A 12655-nucleotide genomic window follows, 5' to 3' on the forward strand; every position below is an offset into this window, starting at 1 on the left:
GAAATTGATTTCTGAATGAGTATGGCAATGCTGTGCTTACTGTCTAAGAGTACAGAGCACAGACTAGTGGTAATCTAAAGCAAACTTGGGCGGTGGAAATCAATTTACCGCCACCATTTGAATCCTGATGAGGTTACTAGCAGTTGCAGCCTAAAAAGAAGGGAGGGTACTGGATGCCCCCGTACCCAGCTGTGATCTGTCGACTACTGACGGAGGCATGCGTACCCTGGGGATGCGCTCGGCGACGCATTTCGCTATCGAAGTAAATTCTAGCATGCATAAGAGATCTTTCTATGAGAACATATCTTATAGAATTTTTTTCCGCCACGACGTCCAACCGACTACCGTGCCTGCCTGCGACGACGAGAAGCTGCGACATCCCCAGCCGCGTCCTCGACGCTTACTTGTGCCCCGCCATGAACGTTTCTCCTTTTTCTTCTCCCTCTGAAGAACTTCACTGATATCGAAATTTCGCAGAAACATTTCAGACCTGGAATCCTCTTCTGCGACAATGCTTCTTGAAATTTTGGTGGGGATTTGGATCGTCAGTTTGAAGTGCAATGGAACCAGAGGGGGGTGGTCGGTATCTCGAATAACGACCACCCCTGCCCTGATGAACATTTCTCCATTTTGATTCTCCCTCATTGCCTACCGATTTTTGTAAAATTTTCGGTGGTGATTTGGAGTGCAGGTAAGTGCTTCGTCCTCCGTGGTGGAAGGCCGGGAAGCGAAAGCAACGATCGATATTTAGTGGCGGAGCTGGGTTATAGAGTGGGGTGTACAGACACCCTTCCGATCCAAAACACAGATAATAATAGCTAGTATTATTACTGTTCATATGATGAACAATAAGGAGCGGATCAAAACGACACTGGCATGCCGGGCCGCATGACACTGGCATGGCGCTGGCTGATAATTCAGTCATAGCTCCACAGAAGCGCGATCGAGCTAACTTAACCCTCCCCGTGGACAATGCTGCTGCTCCACGGGATCAATCGATACATTGTGCTCCTCCTCCGGCTGCTGCTCTCCACCACCACGGCAACAATCGGTGCGACCGTGTCGCCGACGGCCCACGGCGACGAGAGAGCCGCTCTTGTAGCCTTGAAGGCGGCGATTGCCCGCCAGTCCGGTGCACTGGCCTCCTGGAACGAAAGCGCCAGCTACTGCCGCTGGGAGGGTGGAGGGTGGTCGCTCTGGACCTCCACTCCCGGGGCCTCGCTGGCACCATTGGAAACCTCACATTCCTGCGGTCACTCAACGTTAGCTTCATCGGTTCCCTCCGCCGTTCGCGCGCTCTCACGACGCCGCGGCATCCCGTCGGAGCCGGCCGCGGCCCTGACGCCTAGTAATGCCACATCATCTTCCTCCTCCCCGCATCCACCGGCTGCCGGATGCAACTCAACTAGTCCAACGGCCACTCCTGCTCCTCGGGAGACGGTGAATCACAGACACTAACGACCTCGACAAAATGCCTCGTCCCAAGATCCGTCGGGGAAACAGAGTTGGTCAGAACACATGGCTCAATTTACGCTGGGTAAGACGTTGCTGCATGCTTCGGCTCAGATGAGATATAAAGCAAAACTTAATCTGCAGAAATGAATACATTACCGAATTTCGACAGGCCTCTCAAAACAGAACTTGTGATAAGCATGTGCTCAGGATATGAATAGAGGAACCTTGGGAATGTTGAGACAACGAAGCTCACAAAATCCTAACTTACTGGGATTACAAGAAAAGCTGCCACTGAACTGATTAATTACCTGACAATATAATCCATAACCAGATCCTGATTTCTGAGTGAAAGTGTATGTACAGAGCAAAGAAAAATGTAGGGACAGAAGAAGCAGAAAAACGCTAAGATGAAAGAGAACACATCGGACTGACTCGCATCTTGTAGCTGTACTTGTACAATACAAGGTATAAAGAATGTTTATAAGCACCATCCCACCAAACATGTGCGGTAGAACATCCCAGCATAGGTACAAAAATAAATACAAAGCAAACACCACAAGCAAGCCCCGCCCCGTCCCGTCCCAAGGTGTAGAGCACATGCCCATGCAAAAAAATGTCTTGCCCTTGTACGTGTATATACATCTGCAGTAAGGTGCACAAGCACATGACCTCTATAATACAATGCCTGTCAAAATGCACTCCACTTGTCAGTCCCACGTCTCGTCGGGCTGGAGGTCTCTGATGATTTAAACGGCCCAGTTCCAAAAGGGTCGTCATCATCAAATGAGTAGCCCCGGTTGTGATAGTCGGTGCTCTTCATTGAATCAAACCTCGCAAACGCATCGGTTCTGTCATGGTCGCTGCTGCTGTTCATGGAATTGTACCTCATGAAGCTGTTGCCCCCACCCTGATCTGCAGTGCTGCGGAAAGAATCAAACCTTGCAAAGGTGTCATTACCACCACTATCAGTGTTGCTCTGGAAGGAATCGAATCTTGAAAAGCTGTCACGCTGACCAAAAGAATTGGTCTCATTCATGCCGAAGGAGCTGTACTGCGACATGGTGTCGAATGAATCGTCTCCTGTTTCGCTATACCTTGGCGTGAAGCTTGAGTTGTACATTGGTGTACTTGGAACAGAAGAATCGAAGAACCCCTTTTGATCTTTGCCATATATGCTGCTGGCCGTAGGAGATTCTGCTCTGCTTGGGCCAGAATCAAACAGTGATCTCTGCATTGTATTGCTTGGGAAAGAGTCAAAGGATGGTTTCTGCATCGGTGTACTTGGAACAGAATCAAATACTGATTTCTGCACCGGTGTTCCAGGGACAGAATCAAAGAGCGACTTTTGCATCGGCGTACTTGGGACAGAATAATCAAATACTGATTTTTGCATCCGTGTACTAGGGGCAGAGTAATCAAAGACAGAATTCTGCACTGGTGTGCCTGGGACTGAATCAAAGAAAGGCTTCTCCATTGGAGTACCGGGAACAGAATCAAAGAATGGTTTTTGTTCCTTGCCAAAAGAACTACCAGATGAAGAACCCCCAGTCCTAATAGGAGGAAGACCTTGTGGCCCAAAGAAGAGATCTGAATCACCATTCTCACCATCCTGAGAAACAGATCGCAGATGTTAGTGTTAGGTAGAGTGGTATCTCTACAGCATGACACAATGCACATAGCATGAACAGAGTCCAACCTTATGACCGAAGTTCCATAGGGAATCATTATCATGGCCATGATCAAACGATGGGGCCCAAGAATGTCCATCATAGGTTTTATCTCCACGAACAGGGGAATCCATTGCTCCCCGGTTACTGTAAAATTTACCATGTAATAAGAAGATAGATTAAATAAAAACAAAAGATCGACAAAATAGTATGCAAATGAGGAATGCCAATTCTTCAGCACAAAAAAGTGTCGTTCAAGCTTCCCTCCCAACAAAAAGAAGGGTGTCATTCAAGCTATTAATATGCTATATTCCCAGCATGCAAGAAGCATGTTTCACTTAGAAGGTTCAGGAATTGAATTTCCTATTCCAGCTAGATTAACAATATTGAGTAAATAAAACGCTGGCAGAAGGATGGCTTATAGGAGATGCTACTGGTCTAAATAGCTTAAGTGGTTTTTCAAGATCATGCTCAACTTGTAATATTTATTCACCAAGAAAATTGACACAGAAGCTTAGCTGCAAGAGCTTACGGTTGTATTTCGAATAGACGATACTTACAAACAAGTACAGGCTTCTCTTTTTCTAGAAAGAGACGTGTATATTTCATATAAAATGAAAAACAGAATCAATACCTGATACTCTCAGCAGCATGTGGTGAGACGTCATTTGTTCCAAATTGTTTTTTATCAGGCTCATCAGTATAACCATCCTCTTTGTTCTTGACAGGACTAAATGGAGGACTTTTTGCTGACTCTAGTTTGCTATTGGATGGTGTAGTTTTAGTTTCGACTGCCTGCTCAGCAGCAGCAGCAGCAGAAGATTTATCACTCTTGTTGTCTTCTTTCTCCGTTGATGTCCCATCCGTAGATACTTTACCATCTTCAACAGTAGGCTGACTCTTTTGTACAATGGGAGGCTCAACTTCGACTGTTAGTTCCTTTATTATGGAGAATCCTGGAGAAATGCAAGTGAAGTAACATAGTTCAAAATACAAATGTTCTACAAGGACATGCTCAATAATGGAGATGGTAGAAGAATCAAGATTCAAGCTAGGATACCTTCATCTCCAAATCTGTCCCATTCTTCATCCCATGCAGCAGCTGTCTCTTGAATTCCAGGTTGCCAACCTAAAATGAGATATGAAAGTATACCACTCATTATTGTGTAAGCCCAAGAAACACAAAGTGAAGAAGAAAAGCAAAGAGCAGGATCCCTGTTAGCAAATTTGGTTTTCGCAATGAATAGTGCATGCCTATCTGATGCAACAAGACTAACAAGAGCCATTTAATACTGTTTTGCTGAACATAGATATTACGATACAAGGTAAAATTATCTAAGGTTCATCTTGAATTACTTCATACCTGACAAATTGAAAAGGCAGTGTACAATATGAACTCAAACAAGAGGCAGAACTATAACAAGCAAACATTGGACAAAAGTCAATAAACAAACAGAATAGTAGCAAGTACCAAACGGAAGCTCCACTAATGTAGTTGGTTTAGCTCTCAACCCATATCTCTTGCACTGTTCGTTCAAAGATTTCACAAGCTCCACAAGATCAGATTGTATCTTATTAGCCCGCTCCTATAAACAGAGCAAAAAAAAAAAAAGATCAGATAACAGATGTACAGCATGACGCAAGGAAAGATACTTGAAGAACCAAAATACAAACCTGAAGCTTTTCATCATTTTCATCCCCTTTTTGCAGTTTAACTATGGAATTATAAATTTCCAACTTCTTCTCCTGTAAACAGAAGACGAAATAATACGCTCACAGTTTCTAGTGAGGTTCACAAGTTTCAAGTGAACTGGCATGAAATCACAAGTATACCTGGATCTCACGGAAAGTAGCCTCGTCCATTGTCAGCTTTGATGCCACATCCCCAACCTTCTTGCACCTTTCATCATATTTTGCTGCAAGGGATTGAACCTGAATATAGAATTGATAGAATTTGTGAGATTTTGGTAAAAAAAACATGAGAACTAAGGGTGGCCACAGTTAATTACACGTCATTATACAACAGGATAGTTCATAGGACATAGTAATTGCAGCAAAATTATAAGTGCACAGAACTATCCTTCTGGCTTCTACTAAAGAAACATACAATTCCAGAGAAAAAAATGACATTTCTACTATAGCTGGATTATGTGACATCTAACACTTGCAACTATTCCAGGGTCATGTAACACAGGAAGGTCGTACAAAAGTACTTCTTGGCATGTCACAATATACAACAGGGCAACAGTGCAGTTCAATATGATTAGGACTGAAACACAGGGGATATGATTTTCATCTATCTTTTGTTTCAGTTAGCACTTCACGAACAACTTCCACAGATCATTAATAGGAAAAGAGTAGAAAAAGAAATAACAGAGATAGTTTCTTCATTGAGGTTACAAAAGGACATTACCTCACGTTTATCAGCAGCCATACTTTCTGAGACTTCATTAAGCCTGTTGTCACACCTACTCTTGTAAAGAATCTGGGGAAAATAACGAAAAAAAGTCAAACATGAGTACATAAAACTAGCGCAAATGAATAACTCATGCTAAACCGTGTTACATCTTTCAGCTAATGATAAAGGGATGGATGTGTCAAATTGATACGAGATAGTTAGGCACTAGCCTACAGCAGATCACTTATGAAACATTACAGTGGTTGAGTGGAAATGCTAGCTCAACACCAGGAGTAGTAGAAGATAATGGGAAATGAAACTTGAACACTAACAACCTCAATCAAAATATATGTTTGCATTCAAGAAGCAAGGCATATTGCTAGAGAGTACTTACAAGCTCCTGCATCTTGGTGCGATAAAATTCGGTCTTCTCTCTAGAATCCAGGATTTCCTTTTCTAACTCTTGTACCTTCAAAAAAAGATTTAAAATATGTTCACGACAACACATCAGGGCCTAAATGTGCAGAATTACATGAAGTTGCAAATCCATATTGTAGTTCTAAAGATGAAAAATCCATATTGTAGCTCTAAAGATGAAAAAAGATATTGATGCAATCTTGACTTTTGCCCCCAAGATACTTTATGTAAAGATCCAATGCCACTGCCATTTCAATTACCATGAGATGTGGATTTGAATTTAGAACCTATGAAACAATGTTCTGAACATCAATTTGTGTCATAGAATTTTGTATATGTTCTGTTTTTCACATTTTAACCATTTTCTACTTGGGAATAAGCTTTATCATTGTTGCTGTAGCCATTTCTGCACTATCATGAAACATACAATAATTAACAACCATGTCATGCCTTAGCTTTTCAAAGGAATTTCGAGACCATAGGCAGCATAGAAATAAATGATGCTTGTAGTACATGAATTGTGGAAAAGCACTCCGATCATATTTGGATATCCTTTTGTATTTCTCAAATTAAGACATGAAGGCTCTTGGAATATTTCAATTAAATAAGAATATAGAGGAACATACTTTCTTATCAGCTTCTGACGCTTCCTTAAACTTTGCGCCCAGTGCATCTTGTTCCTCCTTGCTGAGCTGGCCAACTTGTTTCTCCAAGACAGGGATTTTTGGCTTTTGTTGCTCTGTCTGAACAGTCTCGTCAGCATCTATAGAAAGAGGTCTTCGAGGTGGTGGTTTCATGGATAAGGGAAGCATCCCATGCTGCGGTCCTTGCATTGTTCTACTTGCAAATCCTTCAACAAGAGTTCAGTAAGAACATCATTGCCAAGCGACTTCCTTAGAAGTCGGTAATTAAAAAAAATGGCCAGGACAGTTTTCGGGTGATACCAGCACTTGGATGAGGAGTCGGGCCACTAGGGTTTTCTGCAAACTGGCCAGTAGAGGGTAGTGAAGTGCCCTCAGCCCAAATATTATCTGGTAGTACATCAGGAAGAGGATGATGCTCTCGGTGCCTCTCCATTAAGTACACAGCAGTACAAAATTCCCTGAAAGACAGCATCCCATCCTTATCCTGGTCGGACAAGTCCCACACCTTCCTTAAGACATCTACAAGTGGATCAGAAGATTTGTTTAGACACTTTATAAATGGAAGAAAGAGAACTCAATGTCAAAAAAGATTTGAGCATTAAAGTATTCCAAAGTAGAAACAACAAGATAGTAAATATGGAACCCTTCAATGCACTTTGTCATTGATAAGAGCTAAGCCCAACGGTTTCCCTTCGGGGACGAAAATCCCGTCGTGCAGGGATTTTCATTCCCTTCAGCGTTCCAACGGTTTCCCTTCATTGTTCCCTTCACGACGGGATTCCCAGGGTTATTCCCTTCAGGACAGGATTCTCTCTCCTTTCCCTTTGCGATTCCCCTCGAAGGGAAGTTGTTAGGAGATGAGAGAAAAAAAAGGGAATGAGAACGGGGAAGAGAATCAGGAAGGGAACGAAATGAAGGGAATATGGTTGGAGATGGTCTAAGGAATATCATAAGATTGTTGAGACACCAAGTTTCCAAAAATATAATGTCAGGCAAAGAGAAAACACTGCTTTGCCAATACCAGAAACAATATGTCAATTCAATGTGAAGCTAACAGGACGAAAATAACTGAGCAGCTATGTATGTATGCACACAGGGGATGTGTTGGCAACAAGCAGTAGCACACCAACAGTTTAGAATGAATTTGGCTTCCACAAAAACCATGGATGCATTTAGTAAATCATCTGAAATGCCAAGTTCGACAGCAACAAAAAAAAAATGGGGCCAACTAAGGATTATAAATGACCATTTCAAACTAACAGTTTTCCTTTCACACACAAATAGATGTTTCTGCAGGGTATACTGTGAATATAAGTATCAACTAGTTATTTACTTAGATTGCTGAAAATGATATTCGTAGAATCATCAACAGAAAGAAAAATATAGATCACACAGGTCATGAGCTATGGCAGCTAGAAAGAGCAAGAGTAAATATAGAAGAAACATGTGTATACCTCTTGGTAGTCTCCAACTTAAAAACAGATTCCTTGCCTCTTCACCAGTGATCTTCCCATCTCGATCCCTGTCTACCTTGAGAAATACAATCATATATTTCCTGACATCTGCTTGAGTGATTTTCGGCCATGGGGCCTGAGACACGTTTGGATTTGAAGGAATTTGTCGACCAGGACCATTAGCACTCACCGGTCCTGGAGCGCTTGGTATAGCATTAAATTGGTTTTGCCTAGGAGCTGGCTGACTTTGTGGCAACTGGCCAGTATGAGAAGGAAGCGATGACATACCGTGCATGGGACCAACCTGCACTGGCTTAGGGGGGTGAAGAGGTCCAGCAGCTGAACCAGGAGCTGTAGAGCTGGGCAAACTATTTGAAACAATGGAGGGCAAAGATGAGTTTTGTTTTGCTTGCGGAGTTGCAGAGAAAGGATCAACACCAAAAGTTGAGTTAGATGATAATCCATTCCCCAAGGGTACCAATGCCTTCGAGTCATTAACGGATGGTTGTGAAGACAATAGGTTTAGATCTGTCGAATTTGCTTTCACAGGTATTGTAGCAGCCTGCATCTGAGAATTGTAGCCTGCTACAGGATTTGAACTCTGTGCTGATATTCCCACACTACCAAGGCTGGCCTGTGGAGAAATACCTATGGTTGGAGCTTGTGAGGTCGCACCCAATGGACTTGCACTTCTCTTACCACTAAACCAATCAGTCGATAGATTTTCTGTGGTTGAACTAGTATGATTTAGCCAACTTGGACCACCTCCTACGGGTGGCCTTGAAGCAATTCCTTGAGCAGGGGAGGTAGTGTTTGCATTTGGAGGTTGCTGTGGCCTTACAATATTACCAGGTTGAAGGACTTGTGGATTTGATGGTGCACCAGGAAGTCCTTGTGATCCTTTTATAGCAGGATTCTGTTGACCAGAACCTAGTGCTTGAGTGGCATTCGAGGGGCTAGCTACACTGCTTGTCTGAGGACCAGCGGTTGAAATGTTTATCCGAGGAGCAGGAATTTTTGCAGCAGCGGGACCATATAGTGCTGACCTAACAATGTCAGGTGTTAATTCTCGGCCACTCTGCGCTACTGTGACAAGTTTAAGCGAATTGTAAAAATCTTCACGCCCAAGAAAACCAGTTCGGTTTTTATCAGCATATGTCCAAATCTGAACCAGAGGAAACAAAAATACAAAACCATTAGTAAAATTAAGCAGAATTGCAATGTGCAGTTGAGTAGTGTTTGAATCGCTAATAATAACTACATTATAACAGACTGTATCGTATATTCCAATAAAAGAAGTTCATTGCACATCCAAATCACATGCACACGACCATTTGTTCCTACTATCATTTGAAACACACCAAATGTTGCCAAATTACAGCAGAAGGTCGACAAGATTTGGAACCACGAAGCAGCACTCAAGGATATCTTCATGCTTCAAAGGGCAAGTCCTCTCGTCTAGATTCCAAGTTCGAAAACTACTACCAAATCACTAAGTTTACCACTAAGGTGAGCTCCTAGGAAAGTTGGATCCCAATTTGATGCCACTCATATGTAAAGCCCCAATCTGTGAGCTAAACCTCAGTTGTCTACGTTTGCTAATGAAAACACCCTAGAAACTTAAATTGATACTATTCCAGCTTAAATTGTAGTGTCACCAAACTACAATGCAAGTAAATTACGAGCTAGAGTACCTAATTACGCGGGCGCATCAAAGCAGGAGTACCATACATCTAATTATCAACATCAAGCACTGGAAAAGCAAGTAAAGTTGTTCTCCAGAGCCGGTAGGAAGCGACTACACATCCAGAATGCAATGAACAGAACAGAGTAGGCTCCAAATCTCGACGCCTCGAGCCCAGAAGAGCTCCAATTCGGACAGATGCAACTCGCCTACGACACCCATCCCGCGATTGGAAGCGCACGGTGGCTCGAAGGGCCCAGATCGCTACAGACCAACAGGACCCCGCACCGAATTGGCGCTGGGGCGCGGAGATCTGAGGGTACCTGCGCTAGGAGGGGCTGCGGGAGGCCTGAGCCCTTGAAGAAGGCGACGGCCTCCTGGCCGCTGATCCGGCCGTCGCGGTCCAGATCCGCGGCGCGGAAGTAGGCGTCGAACGCCGCCTCCATGGAGGTCGGGGGCTTACGGGTTCTCCGGTGCGAGGAGGCGGGAGCTGTCACCGGCGGCGAGATCGGGAGAAGTGGGCGGGTATATGGTGTGTGTGCCCGGAGATGACATTCAGGAGAGGAGAGATGGGGTGGAGCTGTGCTGGATTTCGCAGTGAGGGGCTTTTCTGAAAAGAAAAAAAACAGTCCCACTAGTTAATAAGGATACGATTCTATTTAGCACAGTTTATCAATAGTTTCTGCTTCTTAAAAATTATAAGCTATGCTAAATAGGTTATGATTATACTATCTTTTAAAAACTGATAAACTGGTTTATAATGGAACGAACTAAAATCTGATGAGTTAAAAGAGTGATTTTTCTAAAAAGCTATATACTAAGAGTCTAAAAATTAAATTTATAAACTAATAGATTTTTCAAAATTTATAAATAGCTTTTCAGAATAATAACTTTTAACAATTAATCATAATTTTAACTGTACCAACAGGATGTACAGCTGTAAAATATTAATCTTGGACATCGTTGGTGAACCGTAAAGTATTAATACGATGCCCGACAACACGTGCTTGTGACCCGACCTGATGTATGTATGAATCCTTACTGCAGAGGGGCCCCACCAGCCAGTCACACGAAGGGCAAAATGATGAATTATCACTCCCCAGAAAGAAACGTGGAATTCTTACTTTTCGGCCATTTTTCAAGAACCTATTTTACAAATAGATCCTTTAGAAAACGTTGTCCAAAACATTTCCATGGTGGCGCCGTAGCTTCATTGTTAGGCACCACCTGATTTTGCGTTGTAGCCTGCCATGTAGGACCCACGTCATAGGTCCAAGCTAACATGGTAGCACACAGCGTTAGGTCTTTTAGCGTCGTATTTTAATGGCATGACGCCATGTCCTTAGGCACCGGAACTAGTCGTTCGTCTGCTTCTTTCCTCTACCCTATCTCTCCATTTCTCTACCATACCCAACGGGAGGTGCTCATCTCACCCATTCCCTCTCCTTCATCCCCCTCCCCCTCATCTATCAAATCTGCCATGGATTGAGAATTTTTTGGAAATCTGCCATGGACTTTCCTCTCCCTCACAATTTGATTCAGAACATTGCACGAGGGAGATGACGACGTACTACTTCTCATCTTATTCTTTTATCTCTTGAATTTTTCTCTTCTTATCGGAGGGTGTGAACCGTCGTATATCTTTAAACAGTTGACACTGACTAATGAAACTCTTCTAATTGCACTTCTGTGTCTCCTGCAACATACAATCTAAAAGTTAGAATTTAAAAAAACAAACACCATTATTATAATAATTCGCTTACTCACCTGTGTGAGAAACTATCTAAATAGTATTATAAGTAATCATTGAGTCGATCATTTACATAATCACGACTGTAATGATTACTCAGAATATCATTCCGATAGTTCTGGTATGAGTTTTATGTCTAAGATTGAAACACACATCTTTCCAATAATGTCATCACAACAAAGTTTAATAAAGAGTGAATAATGAAATTATATTACAAGCCTTTAGAGAATTATCATTTATAAAAATTTACAACACACAAACACTAGAAGGATAAAAGAACAGTCTCACCTCCTAGGCACCTAGCGATACTACACAATGAAAAACAAAATCTATGAATAACAAAAGATAGGTGAAACTATTTACCCTGAGACATCATCCTAAAACCTCCTCACACGAGTAGTTTGCATTACTTTTGCCCATCACCTACATCGGCGAGCGTGAAATAACCAAATACTAGCTCTTTCTCATATGTAGTACATGTAAAGAAGCGTAAATACGTACTTGCAAGATTTAATCTATAATGAGTATATATAATAACCTGATTCCAAAGATTATGTATTTAGATGATTTAGCAAGGAATCGGCCATAAGATTAAGTAGATTCATATGCAAAAGTAATTTTGACACAAAAGTGTGAGCATCTACACTGTTACGTCCCAAATTCCATAATAACATAATTAAGCATAATTATGCTTCTTAAGCATTATGTTTAATTTTGTGTAATTCGTTTTGTGACACTAACGTAATTCGTTTGAAATCATTTGGGTGAGAGAGAAAAAATTGGGTGAGAGAAAAAAAATTAAAGTCGTAATTAAAACGGATCTCTTTCTCTCTGACATGTGGGACCCACTCGGCCCCACACCTTCCAACCACTCCAAAGGGGCAACCCACCTACTCTCTCTCTCTCTCCCACCTGCTCCCACCCTCACTCCCGTGCTCCAACTGGCCTAAGCAAGGAGAGCAAGAGCTCTCACTCCCCTCTCTCACTCTCTCTCTCTCTATTTCTTCTCAAATTCGAGCTCTAAAGAAGGATTGGAGATATGCATGTGGTACCATTGCATTCTAGAGCTCATAAGCTACTCATCCATCCAATTCATTTTCGTTTTCTTGAAAGATTCGAGCCGGGTTTGATGTCTTTTGGTGTTCTTGGTTGAAACTCAAGGAACACTGGAGTTCTTCGATTTTCC

At 42.4% G+C, this 12655-nt stretch overlaps 1 protein-coding gene across 2 annotated transcripts; it reads right to left on the reverse strand.

Moving 5' to 3' along the window:
• Positions 1-1863: 1863 nt before the first annotated feature.
• Positions 1864-10333, reverse strand: LOC133931198 (uncharacterized). Of its 2 annotated transcripts, none has more exons than XM_062378034.1 (13): positions 10043-10333; positions 8036-9200; positions 6882-7100; positions 6564-6763; positions 5915-5989; positions 5536-5607; positions 4956-5054; positions 4797-4868; positions 4594-4708; positions 4183-4251; positions 3757-4078; positions 3152-3269; positions 1864-3064 (listed from the first exon to the last, which is right to left on the reverse strand). In XM_062378034.1, the coding sequence occupies exons 1-13, from the start codon at positions 10163-10165 to the stop codon at positions 2144-2146; spliced, it is 3570 nt and encodes a 1189-aa protein (XP_062234018.1). In that variant the 5' UTR covers positions 10166-10333; the 3' UTR covers positions 1864-2143. The 2 variants fall into 2 exon arrangements, with proteins under 2 accessions (XP_062234018.1, XP_062234017.1); XM_062378033.1 differs by having other exon boundaries at positions 6564-6787.
• Between the last annotated feature and the right edge of the window lie 2322 nt (positions 10334-12655).

This window comes from Phragmites australis, chromosome 10, assembly GCF_958298935.1.
Source record: "Phragmites australis chromosome 10, lpPhrAust1.1, whole genome shotgun sequence".
Taxonomy (NCBI): Eukaryota; Viridiplantae; Streptophyta; class Magnoliopsida; order Poales; family Poaceae; genus Phragmites; species Phragmites australis.

Bases quoted from the DNA above. Each gene is read 5' to 3' on its own strand.
- LOC133931198 (XM_062378033.1), bottom strand. From the start codon at position 10,165: ATGGAGGCGGCGTTCGACGCCTACTTCCGCGCCGCGGATCTGGACCGC. The intron at 7,101-8,035 runs GTATACACATGT...ATCCACTTGTAG, and splicing joins AAGTTGGAGACTACCAAGAG to ATGTCTTAAGGAAGGTGTGG. The intron at 5,608-5,914 runs GTAAGTACTCTC...TATTTTCCCCAG, and splicing joins GCACCAAGATGCAGGAGCTT to ATTCTTTACAAGAGTAGGTG.